Genomic DNA, 19,716 nt, shown 5'->3' with positions numbered 1-19,716 from the left:
TTTTTATTTTTTGCTTGTTAACTTGATTTAAAGTGTTTTCCAAGCTTACTGGTCTCATTGCTAGTCTGTTTAAACATGTCTGACATAGAGGAAACTCCTTGTTCATTATGTTTAGAAGCCATGGTGGAACCCCCTCTTAGAATGTGTACCAAATATACTGATTTCACTTTAAGTAATAAAGATCATATTCTGTCTTTAAAAAATTTATCACCAGAGGAATCTGACGAGGGGAAAGTTATGCCGACTAACTCGCCCCACGTGTCAGACCCTTTGACTCCCGCTCAAGGGACTCACGCTCTAATGGCGCCAAGTACATCTAGTGCGCCCATAGCGTTTACTTTACAAGACATGGTGGCAGTCATGGATAATACCCTGTCAGCGGTATTATCCAGACTACCTGGGTTTAGAGCAAAGCGAGACAGTTCTGGAGTTAGAAGAAATACAGAGCATACTGCCGCTTTAAGAGCTATGTCTGATACTCCCTCACAATATACAGAAGCTGAGGAAGGAGAGCTTCTTTCTGTGGGTGATGTTTCTGACTCAGGGAAAAAGATTCTGATATGTCTACATTTAAATTTAAGCTGGAACACCTCCGCGTGTTGCTCAGGGAGGTTTTAGCTGCTCTGAATGACTGTGATACAATTGCAGTGCCAGAAAAATTGTGTAAATTGGACAAATACTATGCAGTGCCGGTGTGCACTGATGTTTTTCCAATACCTAAAAGGTTTACAGAAATTATTACTAAGGAATGGGATAGACCAGGTGTGCCGTTCTCTCCCCCTCCTATTTTTAAGAAAATGTTTCCAATAGATGCCACCACACGGGACTTATGGCAGACAGTCCCTAAGGTGGAGGGAGTAGTTTCTACCCTAGCTAAGCGTACTACTATCCCTGTCGAGGACAGTTGTGCTTTTTCAGATTCAATGGATAAAAAGTTAGAGGGTTACCTTAAAAAAATGTTTATTCAACAAGGTTTTATTCTGCAGCCCCTTGCATGCATTGCCCCAGTCACTGCTGCTGCGGCTTTCTGGTTTGGGTCTCTGGAAGAGGCTTTACAGGTAGAGACCCCATTGGATGACATACTTGACAAGCTTAGAGCACTTAAGCTAGCCAATTCTTTTGTTTCTGATGCCATTGTTCATTTGACTAAACTAACGGCTAAGAATTCTGGTTTTGCTATTCAAGCGCGCATTGCGCTATGGCTTAAATCGTGGTCAGCTGACGTTACTTCCAAGTCTAAGCTGCTTAACATTCCCTTCAAGGGGCAAACCCTATTCGGGCCTGGTTTGAAGGAGATCATTTCTGATATCACTGGAGGAAAAGGTCATGCCCTTCCTCAGGATAGGTCCAAATCAAGGGCCAAACAGACACATTTTCGTGCCTTTCGAAACTTCAAAACAAGTGGGAACTTTTGCCCAGTCCAAGTCGGTCTGGAGACCTAACCAGACCTGGAACAAAGGTAAGCAGGTCAAAAAGCCTGCTGCTGCCCCTAAGTCAGCATGAAGTATCAGCCCCCTAACCGGTAACGGATCTAGTAGGGGGCAGACTTTCACTCTTCGCCCAGGCTTGGGCAAGAGATGTCCAGGATCCCTGGGCGTTGGAAATTGTATCCCAGGGATATCTTCTGGACTTCAAAGCTTCACCTCCAAAAGGGAGATTTCACCTTTCACAATTATCTGCAAACCAGATAAAGAGAGAGGCATTCTTACACTGTGTTCAAGACCTCCTAGTTATGGGAGTGATCCATCCTGTTCCACAGGAGGAACAAGGACAGTGATTTTACTCAAATCTGTTTGTGGTTCCCAAAAAAGAGGGAACCTTCAGACCAATTTTAGATCTCAAGATTTTAAACAAATTCCTCAGAGTTCCATCATTCAAAATGGAGACTATTCGTACCATCCTACCTATGATCCAGGAGGGTCAATACATGACTACAGTGGATTTAAAGGATGCTTATCTTCACATTCCGATACACAAAGATCATCATCGGTTTCTCAGGTTTGCCTTCCTAAACAGGCATTACCAGTTTGTAGCTCTACCCTTTGGGTTAGCTACAGCCCCAAAAATCTTTACAAAGGTTCTGGGGTCACTTCTGGCGGTCCTAAGACCGCGGGGAATAGCAGTGGCCCCTTATTTAGACGACATTCTGATACAGGTGTCAAATTTCCAAATTGCCAAGTCTCATACGGACATAGTTCTGGCATTTCTGAGGTTGCATGGGTGGAAGGTGAACGAGGAAAAGAGTTTTCTATCCACTCTCACAAGAGTCTCCTTTCTGGGAACTCTAATAGATTCTGTAGAAATGAGTATTTACCTGACAGAGCCCAGGTTATCAAAACTTCTAAATTCCTATTGTGTTCTTTATTCCACTTCTCGCCCTTCGGTGGCTCAGTGTATGGAAGTAATCGGCTTAATGTTAGCCGCAATGGACATAGTGCCGTTTGCACGTCTACATCTCAGACTGCTGCAACTATGCATGCTCAGTCAGTGGAATGGGGATTCCACAGATTTGTCCCCTCTACTAAATCTGGATCAAGAGACCAGGGATTCTCTTCTCTGTTGGCTATCTCGGGTCCATCTGTCCAAGGGAATGACCTTTTGCAGGCCAGATTGGACAATTGTAACGACAGATGCCAGCCTTCTAGGCTGGGGGGCAGTCTGGAACTCTCTGAAGGCTCAGGGATCGTTGACTCAGGAGGAGACACTCCTTCCAATAAACATTCTGGAACTGAGAGCGATATTCAATGCTCTTCAGGCTTGGCCTCAGCTAGCGACAATGAGGTTCATCAGATTTCAGTCGGACAACATCACGACTGTGGCTTACATCAACCATCAAGGAGGAGCAAGGAGTTCCCTAGCGATGTTAGAAGTCTCAAAGATAATTCGCTGGGCAGAGATTCACTCTTGCCACCTTTCAGCTATCCATATCCCAGGTGTAGAGAACTGGGAGGCAGATTTTCTAAGTCGACAGACTTTTCATCCGGGGGAGTGGGAACTCCATCCGGAGGTGTTTGCACAATTGATTCATTGTTGGGGCAAACCAGAACTGGATCTCATGGCATCTCGCCAGAACACCAAGCTTCCTTGTTACGGATCCAGGTCCAGGGACCCCAAGGCAACGCTGATAGATGCTCTAGCAGCGCCTTGGTCCTTCAACCTGGCTTATGTGTTTCCACCGTTTCCTCTGCTCCCTCGTCTGATTGCCAAAATCAAGCAGGAGAGTGCATCTGTGATCTTGATAGCGCCTGCGTGGCCACGCAGGACTTGGTATGCAGATCTGGTGGACATGTCATCCTTTCCACCATGGACTCTGCCGTTGAGACAGGACCTTCTACTTCAAGGTCCTTTCAACCATCCAAATCTAATTTCTCTGAGGCTTACTGCCTGGAGATTGAACGCTTGATTTTATCAAAGCGTGGTTTCTCCGAGTCAATCATTGATACCTTAATTCATGCACGAAAGCCTGTCACCAGGAAAATATATCATAAGATATGGCGTAAATATCTTTATTGGTGTGAATCCAAGGGCTTCTCATGGAGTAAGGTCAGGATTCCCAGGATATGATCTTTTCTCCAAGAAGGATTGGAGAAAGGATTGTCAGCTAGTTCCTTAAAGGGACAGATTTCTGCGCTGTCTATTCTTTTGCACAAGCGTCTGGCGGATGTTCCAGACGTTCAGGCATTTTGTCAGGCTTTAGTTAGAATCAAGCCTGTGTTTAAACCTGTTGCTCCACCTTGGAGCTTAAATTTGGTTCTTAAAGTTCTTCAGGGGGTTCTGTTTGAACCTCGTCATTCCATAGATATCAAACTTTTATCTTGGAAAGTTCTTTTTTTGGTAGCTATTTCCTCGGCTCGTAGAGTTTCCGAGTTATCTGCCTTACAATGTGATTCTCCTTATCTGATCTTCCATGCAGATAAGGTAGTTCTGCGTACCAAACCCGGGTTTTTACCTAAGGTGGTATCTAATAAGAATATCAATCAGGAGATTGTTGTTCCATCATTGTGTCCTAATCCTTCTTCAAAGAAGGAACGTCTATTACACAATCTTGACGTGGTTCGTGCTTTAAAGTATTATTTACAAGCTACTAAAGATTTTCTTCAAACATCTGCTTTGTTTGTTGTCTACTCTGGACAGAGGAGAGGCCAAAAGGCTTCGGCAACCTCTCTTTCATTTTGGCTAAGAAGTATAATCCGCTTAGCTTATGATACTGCTGGCCAGCAGCCTCCTGAAAGGATTACAGCTCATTCAACTAGAGTTTTGGCTTCCACATGGGCCTTTAAAAATGAGGCTTCTGTTGAACAGATTTGCAAGGCGGCGACTTGGTCTTCGCTTCATACCTTTTCAAAATTCTATAAATTTTATACTTTTGCTTCTTCGGAGGCTATTTTTGGGAGAAAGGTTTTACAGGCAGTGGTACCTTCCGTTTAAGTACCTGCCTTGTCCCTCCCTTCATCCGTGTACTTTAGCTTTGGTATTGGTATCCCACAAGTAATGGATGATCCGTGGACTGGATACACCTTACAAGAGAAAACATAATTTATGCTTACCTGATAAATTTATTTCTCTTGTGGTGTATCCAGTCCATGGCCCGCCCTGTAATTTTAAGGCAGGTATTTTTTAATTTTAAACTACAGTCACCACTGCACCCTATGGTTTCTCCTTTCTCTGCTTGTCTTCGGTCGAATGACTGGATATGGCAGTTAGGGGAGGAGCTATATAGCAGCTCTGCTGTGGGTGATCCTCTTGCAACTTCCTGTTGGGAAGGAGAATATCCTACAAGTAATGGATGATCCGTGGACTGGATACACCACAAGAGAAATAAATTTATCATGTAAGCATAAATTATGTTTTTTGGGGAAAATGCATATGAATGAAATGAAATGACGTCATTTCCAGCGTTGTATTTGACGCCGGAAGTTTTCACGTAGTTGCGTCATTTTTGACTCTCGTGTTTATTACAGACTTTTTTGGCGCCAAAAAATATGTGGGCATCATACTTGGCGCCAGTTTTTTTACATTATTTAAGTCTCACTTTTTAGTTGCTTCTGGTTTCTAGAGGCTTGTTCTGTTTGCATTTTTTCCCGTTCCTGAAACTGTCATTTAAGGAATTTGATAATTTTGCTTTATATGTTGTTTTTCTATTACATATTGCAAGATATTCCAAAAACTGTTCCTGTATCAGAAAATACTGTTGGATTCCTGATGACTGATATCAGTCCTACCAAAGCTAAGTTCAATTATTTTAATGTTATGAATTTTATCTTTAGCTATGGTTTGTAATAAGTTATCATGATAAACTTTTACATGCAGAGTCCATTAGTATTTATGCATTATCTATTGCTATTCTTTTTACATCTAATGTACAAGATATACCTAGGAATCTATGAGAATGTTTTTCTGATTCTATCCTAAAGGCTTTGTCTGACATCCCGCCTTCTAATAAAATTTATAGGTCTTTTTTAAACTTCTCATTTAGTTGATGAATTTTTAAATGACCGACAACATACTGAATTATCCTTCTCTGATGATGTTTTTTCTCATTTAGAATATACTTCATCAGATATTTGACACTAACAAATCTACTTTTTTATTTCTAAATAGAGTACATTCGTTGTTGAACAGGTGTTGATTATATTCAGTCTAGTTCTTTTGATTTAAGACTAGCTAACATTTAAATTCTGCTCATTAACCTCCTGTGGTTTCTTCAGAGGTTTTTTAAATTGTATCCTTTGCCGGCAGTTAGTTTAAAGTTTTGAGGAAGATCCCCAAAGTTCATGGGGCTTTCTCTACTCTTGCTAAACATACTACTATTCCTATAGAAAATAGTATTTATTTTTTTCCTTCGGATGGGAAACTTGTATCTTATTTAAGGAAAATTATTTTATTTCAGGTCCTTTTCTTAGGCCTGCAATTTATTTGGCTGATGTTGCAAATGCTTCAACTTTCTGGTTGGATACTTTAGTGCAACAAGTATCGGATTATGATTTGTTTTAGCATTGTTAAGTTGATCAACATGCTAATAATTTCATTTGTGTCGTCATTTTTTTTATATTTTCACAATTGAGGTTTAATCTATGTCTTTAGCTATTTTTAGCTAGAAGAACTTTGTGACTTAATCTTGGAATGCTAATTTGATTTCTAAAATTCATATTTCTTTTTTTCCAAGGTAATCAATTATTTGGTTCACAATTGGATTCAATTTTTTCCAACTGTTACTCTGGGAAAGGGAGTTTTTTTGTTGCTTCAAGATTGAGTTCTAAGAGTAAATCTTAAGCTTATATTAGTTTGTTCTTAATAAGGAACGGAATCCTAATTCTTCCCCAAGTAACATGTTTATAATTGGAAGCTTTCTTCAACATGGAATGAAATTAAGCTATTTAAAAGATCAAAGTCAGCCCCCCAAATTTGCATGTAGGTGCGTTTTTTTTATTCCAGCTTAGCTGGTAAGGGGCAGGTTTTGACTTTTTTAAAATTTGTTTGGTTCAATTCAGTCCAAACTTCTTAGATTGGGGTACTGAATAGGATTCAGAGTAAAACCGCATGTGAGAAGTTTTTTTCTCTCTAGCATATTCCAGCTATTCCAGTAAAGGCTCACACTTTTCTGACGTATGTTTCAGATCTGTATGTGTTTGGTACTTGTGAGGCGCGGCTGGTTACCGTTGGGGTCTCAAGGCGCTGCTCAGACCTGGAGTTATCTGGGGTATTCATACCAGTTCCATTTCAGGAACAGGGTTTGGGGTTTTGTTCAAAACTATTCATTGTCCCAAAGATAGAAAATCTTTCTGATTTGTCATATAAGAGTTCCTTCTTTCAGGATGGTGTTTATATGGTCTATTCTGCCTTTTTGGTCAGTAAGGGCATTATTTGCTTACAATAGATACAATAGATGCATATCTTCTTCTGTTTTCATTCAGATTATTTTTCATTTTCTGAGATTCTATTTTTTTTTTTTTTTGACAAGCATTACCAATTAGTTGCTTTTTGACAAGCATTACCAATTAGTTGCTTTTCCTTCTGGTCTAGCGACAGCTCTGAGAATCTTTTCAAGGTTCTCAGTGTTTCCTTATTTGGTCAATCTCGTGGTACTGGCTCAGTCTTTTCGTTCTCCAGAATCTTATACGATTCACTTTTGTTGTTTCTTCTAAGACATGGTTGGAGGATCTTTTTATCAAAAGATCCTTGGTTGCTCAGACAAGGGTCACCTTTTTTAGGTTTCCAGATAGATTGTGTCAATGTCTTTGTCTCTAACAGACAGGAGACAATTATATTGGGTTCAGTTTGTCGGAACCTTCAGTCTCTATTATTTCCTTCAGTAGCTATATGCATGGAAGTTTTAGGTCTCATGGCTGCAGCATTGGATTCATTTCCCTTTGCTCATTTTCATATGAAACCTTTCCAGTTTTTTATGCTGAATTAATGGTGCAGGGATTCTAGGATATAATTTTTAATATCTTTGAATTCCAATGTTCAACTATCTTTGACTTGGTGGTTAGATCACCATCATATAGTTCTATGGGTCTCTTCGATTCATCCAACCTGGACCTTGATCACTACAGATGCGAGTCTTTTAGGTTGGGAGGCTGTCTGGGGATCTCTGTCAGCACAAGGGGTTTGGAAATCTCAGGAGGTGAGATTACCATTCAATATTTTGGAATTTTGCATTCTCAGAGTTCGTCAGTTTTTGCCTTCTTTTTGGAGAGAGAGACGTTATTGTTTTTCAGACAGACAATGTCACAACTGTGGCGTATGTCAATCATCAGGGTGGGACCCTCAGTCCTTAGGCTGTGAAAGAAGTATCTTGGATACTTGCTTGGGCTAAATCCAGCTCCTGTCTAATTTCTGCCGTCCATATCCCAGGTTTAGACAATTGGAAAGCGGATTATCTCTGTCAATCAAGCTTTACATCCGGGAGAATGGTCGCTTTACCCAGATGTGTTTTTTCAAATTGTTCTGGTGTGAGGGTTTCCAGTAATAGTTCTGATGGTATCTCATCTAAACAAGAAAACTTCCCAGGTACCTATTCAGGTCCGGGGATCCTCAGGCAGAAACAGTGTATGCATTGACACTTCCTTGGGGTTATCAATCTGCCTATATTTTTGCTCCTTCTGGTTCTTCTTTTTAAGAGTGATTTTTCAAAATCATCATGGAGCAATCATTTGTGCTGCTGGTGGCTCCTGCATGGCCACTCAGGTTTTGGTATATGGTTCTTGTTCGGATGTCCAGTTGCCAACCTTGGTCACTTCCATTTAGGCCAGACCTTATATCTTAAGATTCGTTTTTTCTGTCAATCAAATTATTAAATTTGATGGTATGGAAATTAAAACGCTTAGTGCTTAGTCATAGAGGTTTCTCTGACTCAGTGATTAATACTATGTTGCAGGTTTGTAAATCTGTGTCTAGAAAGATTTATTATCGAGTTTGGAAGACTTACATCTTATGATGCTCTTCTCATAATTTCTCTTGGCATTCTTTTAGAATTCCTAGGATTTTATAGTTTCTTCATAAGGTTTTGTCTGCAGGTTCCTTGAAAGGACAAATCTCTGCTCTTTCTGTGCTGTTTCACAGAAAAATTGCTAATCTTTCTGATATTCATTGTTTTGTTCAGGCTTTCGTATCAAGCCTGTCATTAAGCCAATTTCTCCTCCTTGGAGTCTTTATTTGGTTCTGAGGGCTTAACAGGCTCTTCCGTTTGAGCATATGCATTCTTTGGACATTGAATTACTTTCATGGAAAGTATTGTCCCTTTTGGCCATCTCTTCTGCTAGAAGAGTTTTTGAATTATCTGCTCTTTCTTGTGAGTCTCCTTTTCTGATTTTTCATCAGGATAAGGTGGTTTTGCTGTCTTTATTTAAATTTTTACCTCAAGTTGTGAATTCTATCCTTCCAGAGCCTTCCTCTGAGATTATTCTTCAGCTCTTCAGGACAATTGGACTATCCTTAGCAGAATTGGCACACAATTCTGACTGGCATTCTTCTTTTTGGCTACTCCTTTTCATGCTGCTCATGAATATCATCCAAGAATATGGAGGCATCCTGCAATACCTTTTTAGAAGACTCCGATGCAGAGAGGGCCACTCTGTGGCCCTCTCTGCACCGGTAGTTCGTTGGTGGGTGGGAGCGCAACAGGGAGGTGGGTGGGCGGCCCATCGCTACCCGGCATCCGGTTCCTAGAAGTGCAATGTGCACGCCGGGTGCCGGGAGCGCGCGGGGGTGCGCGTGCGCGCGCATTAGCTGGCCACTGACACCAATGAGGGAAGAGGGGGGGGGGGAAATATATATTTTTTAAAATCATATAAAAGGATCTGGGAGGGGGAGGGGGTAGGGGTATTGTGGGGGGCTGCTACACTACAGAAACCCCCCCAAAAAAGAAAAAAATACTTATATGTTTTTGTGCAAATTGGGTACTGGCAGACAGCTGCCAGTACCCAAGATGGCCGCAATTAGATAGGGGAGAGGGTTAGAGAGCTGGGGGGGGGATCATGGAGGTTGGGGCTAAGGCAGGAGTCCATCACAGCTAAAATATTTTATTTTTTTTATAAAAAAAAAAAAAACTCCTTTTATTTAGTACTGGCAGACTTTCTGCCAGTACTTAAGATGGCGGGGACATTTGTGGGGTGGAGGAGGGAAGAGAGCTGTTTGGGAGGGATCAGGGGGTGGGATGTGTCAGGTGGGAGGCTGATCTCTACCCTAAAGCTAAAATTAACCCTGCAAGCTCCCTACAACCTACCTAATTAACCCCTTCACTGCTGGGCATAATTTACGTGTGATGCGCAGCAGCATTTAGCGGCCTTCTAATTACAAAAAAGCAATGCCAAAGCCATATAAGTCTGCTATTTCTGAACAAAGGGGATCCCAAAGAAGCTTTTACAACAATTTGTGCCATAATAGCACAAGCTGTTTGTAAATAATTTCAGTGAGAAACCTAAAATTGTGAAAAATGTAAAGTTTTTTTTTTTTTATTTGCTCGCATTTGGCGGTGAAATGGTGGAATAAAATATACCAAAATGTGCCTAGATCAATACTTTGGGTTGTCTTCTAACAAAAAATATATACATGTCAAGGGATATTCAGGTATTCCTGACAGCTATCAGGGTTCCAGTGTAACTAGCGCTAATTTTGAAAAAAAGTGGTTTGGAAATAGCGAAGTGCTACTTGTATTTATGACCCTATAACTTGCAAAAAAAGCTAAGAACATGTAAATATTGGGTATTTCTAAACTCAGGACAAAATATAGAAACTATTTAGCATGGGTGTTTTTTGGTGATTGTAGATGTGTAACAGATTTTGGGGGTCAAAGTTAGAAAAAGTGTGTTTTTTTCCATTTTTTCCTCATATTTTATTATTTTTTTTTAGTAAATTATAATATATGATGAAAATAATGGTATCTTTAGAAAGTCCATTTAATGGCGAGAAAAACGGTATATAATATGTGTGGGTACAGTAAATGAGTAAGAGGAAAATTACAGCTAAACACAAACACTGCAGAAATGTAAAAATAGCCATTGTCATTAAGGGTAAGAAAATTGAAAAATGGTCCGGTCATTAAGGGGTTAATAGAGGAATTAATTTTCCTTCCTTGTGTCCTAAATCCTAAGAATTCTTTGGAAATATCCTTACATTCTTTGGATGTGGTCAGAGTTTTGAAATATTATGTTGAAGCTACTAAGATTTCAGAAAGACTTCTAGTCTATTTGTTATCTTTTCTGGTTTTAGGAAAGGTCAGAAGGCTTCTGCCATTTCTTTGGCATCTTGGTTAAAGCTTTTGATTCATCATGCTTATGTGGAGTCGGGTAAATCCCCGCCTCAAAGGATTACGGCTCATTCTACTAGGTCAGTTTCTACTTCCTGGGCTTTTAAGAATGAAGCTTCTGTTGATCAGATTTGCAAAGCAGCAACTTGGTCTTCTTTGCATGCTTTTACTAAATTCTACCATTTAGATGTTTTTTCTTCTTCAGAAGCAGTTTTTAGTAGAAAAGCACTTCAGGCAGCTATTTCAGTCTGATTCTACTGCTTATAATTTCAGTTTTTTTCATTATAAATATTAAAACTTTTGATTTGGGTTGTGGATTGTTTTTTCAGCGGAATTGGCTGTCTTTATTTTCAAGAGTCTAGTGACTCTTGCGTGGAGTTCCACATCTTGGGTATTTGCTATCCCATACGTCACTAGCTCATGGACTCTTGCCAATTACATGAAAGAAAACATAATTTATGTAAGAACTTACCTGATAAATTAATTTCTTTTATATTGGCAAGAGTCCATGAGACCCACCCTTTTTTGTGGTGGTTATCATTTTTTTGTATAAAGCACAATTATTCCAATTCCTTGTTGATGCTTTCGTTCCTTTCTTATCACCCCACTTCTTGGCTATTCGTTAAACTGAATTGTGGGTATGGTGAGGGGTGTATTTATAGGCATTTTGAGGTTTGAGAAACTTTGCCCCTCCTGGTAGGAATGTATATCCCATACGTCACTAGCTCATGCACTCTTGCCAATATGAAAAAAATTAATTTATCAGATAAGTTCTTACATAAATTATGTTTTATGCCAGATATTACCAGATAAATTCCTTTCCTTTCGGATAGGGAGAGTCCACGACACCCGCCTGTTTTTTCTTGTCTATGAGCGGTCCCCTATTATTTATTTATTCTTCTGGTACCATTTATACCCTAATGTTTCTCCTACTTTTCCGTGTTCCCTCGGCAGAATGACTGGGGTAATGAGGAAGTGAGAGGGATATTTAAGCCTTTGGCTGGGGAGGTCTTTGCCTCCTCCTGGTGGACTCTCCGTAAGGAAAGGAATTTATTTAGTAAGCATAAATTGTTTTTCTAAAATTTGTTTACAGGTCTTCAAGTCCAAATTACTATGTCCCCTTCATTTCAGTTGCTTGGACTCCACTGCTTAAATGGACATGAAACCCCAAGTTATTTTTTTCCTAGTTCATATAGAGCATGGGATTTTCCAATGTACTTAAATTATAAAATTTGCTTCATTCTTTTGATATTCTTTGTTAATGGAGCAGAAGTGCACTACTGGCAGCTAGCTGGACAAATCTAGATAAACAATGACAAGAGGTAATTGTGTGCTGCCACTAATCAACAGCTTTTCAAATAAGGATACCAAAATAATGAAGCAAATTAGATAATAGAAAACTGAAAATTTATAACTCACACGCTGTTTCTTAATCATCAAAGAAAATGTTTGGGTTTCATGTCCCTTTCAGCACACATACCACAAATCTACACACACAAACATTGAATCCGTTGTTAAAGTTTCAGAGTAGGGGGCAAGATTACAGTAGTGAGTCTCCTGCAAAAGCACTCTTTACTCCAACTGGGCATAGTGGGGTACTATGCTGTAAAATGCCTCCATGGTTCTGTTTGACAGATTGTACAGTACTAGAGGGGTAGTTATAGCTGGCTCAGGTTAAGGCAGGCAGTAAGGTATACATGGGTTTAATTAGGCTACTTATGGAAGAGTGTGGTCAGGCTTCTTAAAAGGCAGCTCACAAAACACTGCAGAGAGAGAAGGGAGAGAAACTCTGGGCTTCCGATTTGTTGAAATCCTCTCCCCCTACAAGTGGTACTCATTTGAGTTATGGTGGAGATAAAACCATATAATTAAAATCCTCTGTTACATAAAAGTAAGAGATATGAAATTATTGGATAATGTACAGGTACTACTGAAAAATATATTTTTATAAAGTGTTTGAAGGCTAATTTGTTACCTGGCATTAGTGAGGGAACTAGGCAGGTTTGTTGTGTACCTGGCCATGTTTAGTTACTTCTCCAATAAGGAGATCATTTTTTGTTTGTTTATTGCTATTGTTTTGTTTGAAATTAAAGAGACAGTGTTAACGGGGCAGTATACACCAATTTTCATATAACTGCATGTAATAGACACTACTATAAAGAATAATATGCACTGATACTGATATAAAAATCCAGTATAAAACTGTTTAAAAACTTACTTAGAAGCTCCTAGCACAATGTTAATTAAAAATAAGCAAAACTATACTTTTTTTAAAAAAAACTGTATGTGTTATATAAATGGATCATCTACAAAACATTTATGCAAAGAAAAAATTAGTGTATAATGTCCCTTTAACTGAGTGCAACAACTCAGTGCTGGTCATAGGACCCCCCAGTCTGTGGAAGCAAGCTTATTGTGTTGTTTGCTTGATATGCACATCCAGTAAAGGGCCCACATTGTTATATTCTGTTACAGGTATTATGAAATTAGAGGATTTGGGAAACCTCCATAAAATGCTCTGAAGGTTGACATATATAGATTGTAATTTATATTGGTTGCTGGTGTGGCTTAAATGGTGGATAGATTGAAAAGGAGAATGTGCCATAAATTTGCTTGTGACAAGAAAAACCTCCCCCTTTATTTATTTTTTGCATGAACAGTATTAAAGTGCTCCATTTCTCATCACGTTCTTAATTGACTGGACTTTAAGAATACCATGTAAGCACTGCATTTATGATTATTTAAATAAATATCTAAATTATATTCAAACATGTTAGACTGCTGTATTATAGTACCTGATTCATGTAATTTGATAAAAAAAAATCTTATTGTCTTGAAATGTTTTCACTGTGTTGTGTTTTTTGTTTTGTTTTTATCCACACTGGTTTTAATGAAGATTTGACACAAAACAATCCATAAAGAATTACCTTTGTGACTTGGATTTAGCAATTGCAGAAATCGAGGTAAGTTATAAGATAAATTAATAAACTTGTACTATATCTTCTCACACCAAATGTCTGAAATTTTAATTTTTCTCTAGCAAAATATATATATATATATTATTCCTGTTTCCTCTGTGATTCATTTTATATTCTATGATTGCTGAAAGACAAATTGTGCATTCCAGTAATAAGATATTGAATTATGCATTAAAGGGATGAGAAAGTCAAAATTGCGATATTTAGAGCATGCAATTTTAAGACACTTTTAATTTAACTTCTATTACAAAATTGACTTTGTTTTTGTGTTGCATTTTGGTAAAAAGAATATGTACATATAAGCTACTGGGAGCTAACTTTTGAATGGTGGTCACACATTTGTCTCTTGTCATTGGCTCACCAGATATGGTCAGCTAGTAGTGCTTTGCTGCTCTTGAGCTGACTTTAATTATGTGGATGTTCACTTATCAGGGGTTAAACCCACAGTTATATACAAGCAGCAGTGCTATAACAAAATGCATATTTTAATATAGTAGATAAGATTGAAAGAAGATAGAAATCCATTGAGTTAACCAATGGAGAGACTACCTCATTTACAATCACTACCTTAAATTAAACAATTAGAAAGCCTACCCATTTAACACAAGCAGTTATATCCCTGAATTCTGTTTTTAGCCAGAAATGTATCTAAGTCTTTTTTTAAGGTATTTGTAGTCACTACCTCTTTTGGCAAGGTTCCACAATTTGATTGCTCTTACCATGAAAAAAACATGTTGCTTGAGATTAAATCTCCTTTCATCTAGCCTTAAAGGAATAGTCTAGTCACATTTAAACTTTCATGATTTAGATAGAGCATGTTATTTTAAGCTACTTTCTTATTCTTATTTACTCCTATTATACATTTTTCTTCGTTCTCTTGGTATCTTTATTTGAATGTAAGCATAGGAGCGAGACCATTTTTGGTTCAGCACCTGGATAGCACTTTCTAAATGGTGTCTAAATGTAGCCACCAATCAGCAAGCGCTACCCAGGTGCTGAACCAAAAATGGTCTGGCTCCTAAGCTTACATTCAAATAAAGATACCAAGAGAACGAAGAAAAATGTATAATTGGAGTAAAATTGCATGCTCTATCTCAATCATGAAGGTTTAATTTCTTTCCTAAGATATGGAGAGTCCGCAACGTCATTCAATTAATAGTGGGAATATCACTCCTGGCCAGCAGGAGGCGGCAAAGAGCACCACAGCAAAGCTGTTAAGTGTCACTCCCCTACCTATAATCCCCAGTCATTCTCTTTGCCTCTGTCAATGGAGGAGGTGAGGTTTGGTGTCTGAAGAAATATATTTCTTTTTCGGGTACTTTTCCCTGCAAGCAAGGATTGGGGTTTAGCTGAGTCCACGTCAATCTCTTCAGTAGAGTAGTGGTGGCTTTTAAGCAGTTAGGAAACAAAGCAAGGAGTTCCTCACAACTTCCTAACACATTGCTGCCCATGGTACAGAAAGCCAGAGTTGGTTACTCGGTTCTTTCTTTTTCTACAGGTCTCTGTAAGGAGTATGTGTCCTTTCACACCTTGTGAACTGTCTTGCTGCCGTACAGCTAGACTGCAGGTAAGTGCTTTTGTCTTCTAGGTCTTAGAGACTTGCACTTCAGAAGAATATGTCATATGCAGTAGATGGGGACATTTTTAAAATCCTTTCTTTCTCTTGTTAAGTGTATCCAGTCCATGGATCATCCATTACTTGTGGGATATTCTCCTTCCCAACAGGAAGTTGCAAGAGGATCACCCACAGCAGAGCTGCTATATAGCTCCTCCCCTCACTGCCATATCCAGTCATTCTCTTGCAACTCTCAACTAAGATGGAGGTCGTAAGAGGACTGTGGTGTTTTATACTTAGTTTATTTCTTCAATCAAAAGTTTGTTATTTTTAAATGGTACCGGAGTGTACTGTTTATCTCAGGCAGTATTTAGAAGAAGAATCTGCCTGCGTTTTCTATGATCTTAGCAGAAGTAACTAAGATCCTTTGCTGTTCTCACATATTCTGAGGAGTGAGGTAACTTCAGAGGGGGAATAGCGTGCAGGTTTTCCTGTAATAAGGTATGTGCAGTTAAAATATTTTTCTAGGGATGGAATTTGCTAGAAAATGCTGCTGATACCGAAGTAATGTAAGTAAAGCCTTAAATGCAGTGATAGCGACTGGTATCAGGCTTATTAATAGACATACATACTCTTATAAAAGTGTATTTTAAAACGTTTGCTGGCATGTTTAATCGATTTTTACATATGTTTGGTGATAAAACTTATTGGGGCCTAGTTTTTTCCACATGGCTGGCTTGAATTTTGCCTAGAAACAGTTCCCTGAGGCTTCCCACTGTTGTAATATGAGTGGGAGGGGCCTATTTTAGCGTTTTTTTGCACAGCAAAAATTACAGACACAGACATCCAGCTTCTTCCTGGATGATCCAGGACTTCTCTGAAGGGCTCAAAAGGCTTCAAAAGTCGTATTGAGGGAGGTAAAAAGCCACAGTAGAGCTGTGGCAGTTGTTGTGACTGTTTATAAAACGTTTTTGTCATTTGTTATTCTGTTTTTGGTATTAAGGGGTTAATCATCCATTTGCAAGTGGGTGCAATGCTCTGCTAACTTATTACATACACTGTAAAAATTTTGTTAGTGTAACTGCATTTTTTCACTGTTATTTCAAAATTTGGGAAAATTTGTGTTTCTTAAAGGCGCAGTAACGTTTTTTTATATTGCTTGTAAACTTGTTTTAAAGTGTTTTCCAAGCTTGCTAGTCTCATTGCTAGTCTGTTTAAACATGTCTGACACAGAGGAACCTACTTGTTCATTATGTTTGAAAGCCATGGTGGAGCCCCATAGGAGAATGTGTACTAAATGTATTGATTTCACCTTAAACAGTAAAGATCAGTCTTTATCTATAAAAGAATTATCACCAGAGGGTTCTGTCGAGGGGGAAGTTATGCCGACTAACTCTCCCCACGTGTCAGACCCTTCGCCTCCCGCTCAGGGGACGTACGCTAATATGGCGCCAATTACATCAGGGACGCCCATAGCGATTACCTTGCAGGACATGGCTGCAATCATGAATAATACCCTGTCAGAGGTATTATCTAGATTGCCTGAATTAAGAGGCAAGTGTGATAGCTCTGCGGTTAGGAGAGATACAGAGCGCACAAATGCTGTTAGAGCCATGTCTGATACTGCGTCACAGTATGCAGAACATGAGGACGGAGAGCTTCAGTCTGTGGGTGACATCTCTGACTCGGGGAAACCTGATTCAGAGATTTCTAATTTTAAATTTAAGCTTGAGAACCTCCGTGTATTGCTTGGGGAGGTATTAGCTGCTCTGAATGACTGTAACACAGTTGCAATTCCAGAGAAATTGTGTAGGCTGGATAGATACTATGCGGTGCCGGTGTGTACTGACGTTTTTCCTATACCTAAAAGGCTTACAGAAATTATTAGCAAGGAGTGGGATAGACCCGGTGTGCCCTTTTCCCCACCTCCTATATTTAGAAAAATGTTTCCAATAAACGCCACTACACGGGACTTATGGCAGACAGTCCCTAAGGTGGAGGGAGCAGTTTCTACTTTAGCAAAGCGTACCACTATCCCGGTTGAGGATAGTTGTGCTTTTTCAGATCCAATGGATACAAAATTGGAGGGTTACCTCAAGAAAATGTTTATTCAACAAGGTTTTATTTTACAGCCCCTTGCATGTCTGGTTTGAGGCCCTGGAAGAGGCCATCCAGACAGCTCCATTGAATGAAATTATTGACAAGCTTTGAACGCTTAAGCTAGCTAACTCATTTGTTTCTGATGCCATTGTTCATTTGACTAAACTAACGGCTAAGAATTCCGGATTCGCCATCCAGGCGCGTAGGGCGCTATGGCTTAAATCCTGGTCAGCTGACGTGACTTCAAAGTCTAAATTACTCAACATTCCTTTCAAGGGGCAGACCTTATTCGGGCCTGGCTTGAAGGAAATTATTGCTGACATTACTGGAGGCAAGGGTCATACCCTTCCTCAGGACAGGGCCAAATCAAAGGCCAAACAGTCTAATTTTCGTGCCTTTCAAAATTTCAAGGCAGGAGCAACATCAACTTCCTCCGCTTCAAAACAAGAGGGAACTGTTGCTCATTCCAGACAGGCCTGGAAACCTAACCAGTCCTGGAACAAGGGCAAGCAGGCCAGAAAGCCTGCTGCTGCCCCCAAGACAGCATGAAGGAACGGCCCCCTATCCGGAAACGGATCTAGTGGGGGGCAGACTTTCTCTCTTCGCCCAGGCGTGGGCAAGAGATGTTCAGGATCCCTGGGCGTTGGAGATCATATCTCAGGGATATCTTCTGGACTTCAAAGCTTCTCCTCCACAAGGGAGATTTCATCTTTCAAGGTTATCAGCAAACCAGATAAAGAATGAGGCATTCCTAAGCTGTGTGCAAGACCTCCTAGTAATGGGAGTGATCCATCCAGTTCCGTGGACGGAACAAGGACAGGGATTTTATTCAAATCTGTTTGTGGTTCCCAAAAAAGAGGGAACCTTCAGACCAATCTTGGATCTAAAGATCTTAAACAAATTCCTCAGAGTTCCATCATTCAAAATGGAAACTATTCGGACCATCCTACCCATGATCCAAGAGGGTCAGTACATGACCACAGTGGACTTAAAGGATGCCTACCTTCACATAACGATTCACAAAGATCATCATCGGTTCCTAAGGTTTGCCTTTCTAGACAGGCATTACCAATTTGTAGCTCTTCCCTTCGGGTTGGCCACTGCCCCGAGAATTTTTACAAAGGTTCTGGGCTCACTTCTGGCGGTTCTAAGACCGCGAGGCATAGCGGTGGCTCCGTATCTAGACAACATCCTGATACAGGCGTCAAGCTTTGAAATTGCCAAGTCTCATACAGAGATAGTTCTGGCATTTCTGAGGTCGCATTGGTGGAAAGTGAACGTGGAAAAGAGTTCTCTATCACCACTCACAAGAGTCTCCTTCCTAGGGACTCTTATAGATTCTGTAGAGATGAAAATTTACCTGACGGAGTCCAGGTTATCAAAACTTCTAAATGCTTGCCATGTCCTTCATTCCATTCCACGCCCGTCAGTGGCTCAGTGCATGGAAGTAATCGGCTTAATGGTAGCGGCAATGGACATAGTGCCATTTGCGCGCCTGCATCTCAGACCGCTGCAATTATGCATGCTAAGTCAGTGGAATGGGGATTACTCAGATTTGTCCCCTCTACTAAATCTGGATCAAGAGACCAGAGATTCTCTTCTCTGGTGGCCTTCTCGGGTCCATCTGTCCAAGGGTATGACCTTTCGCAGGCCAGATTGGACGATTGTAACAACAGATGCCAGCCTTCTAGGTTGGGGCGCAGTCTGGAACTCCCTGAAGGCTCAGGGATCATGGACTCAGGAGGAGAAACTCCTCCCAATAAATATTCTGGAGTTAAGAGCAATATTCAAGGCTCTTCTAGCTTGGCCTCAGTTAGCAACACTGAGGTTCATCAGATTTCAGTCGGACAACATCACGACTGTGGCTTACATCAACCATCAAGGGGGAACCAGGAGTTCCCTAGCGATGTTAGAAGTCTCAAAGATAATTCGCTGGGCAGAGTCTCACTCTTGCCACCTGTCAGCGATCCACATCCCAGGCATAGAGAACTGGGAGGCGGATTTTCTAAGTCGTCAGACTTTTCATCCGGGGGAATGGGAACTCCATCCGGAGGTGTTTGCTCAACTGGTCCATCGTTGGGGCAAACCAGAACTGGATCTCTTGGCGTCTCGCCAGAACGCCAAGCTTCCTTGTTACGGATCCAGGTCCAGGGACCCGGGTACAACGCTGATAGATGCTCTAGCAGCTCCTTGGTTCTTCAACCTGGCCTATGTGTTTCCACCGTTTCCTCTGCTCCCTCGACTGATTGCCACAATCAAACAGGAGAGAGCATCAGTGATTCTGATAGCGCCTGTGTGGCCACGCAGGACCTGGTATGCAGACCTAGTGGACA

At 40.3% G+C, this 19,716-nt stretch overlaps 1 protein-coding gene across 1 annotated transcript in view; it reads left to right on the top strand.

Moving 5' to 3' along the window:
- Nucleotides 1–19,716, top strand: part of TOPAZ1 (testis and ovary specific TOPAZ 1) — a gene marked incomplete at its 5' end in the record, with an annotated part of 739,661 nt that overhangs the window by 242,925 nt on the left and 477,020 nt on the right. Inside the window, one exon of the mRNA XM_053715746.1 lies at nucleotides 13,647–13,713. Within this exon, the coding sequence (XP_053571721.1) occupies nucleotides 13,647–13,713 (67 nt within the window). The remainder of the gene's footprint in view (nucleotides 1–13,646; nucleotides 13,714–19,716) is intronic.

Source organism: Bombina bombina, chromosome 5 (genome assembly GCF_027579735.1).
Source record: "Bombina bombina isolate aBomBom1 chromosome 5, aBomBom1.pri, whole genome shotgun sequence".
Classification (NCBI taxonomy): domain Eukaryota; kingdom Metazoa; phylum Chordata; class Amphibia; order Anura; family Bombinatoridae; genus Bombina; species Bombina bombina.
This window is presented reverse-complemented; position numbering and strand designations above follow the sequence as displayed.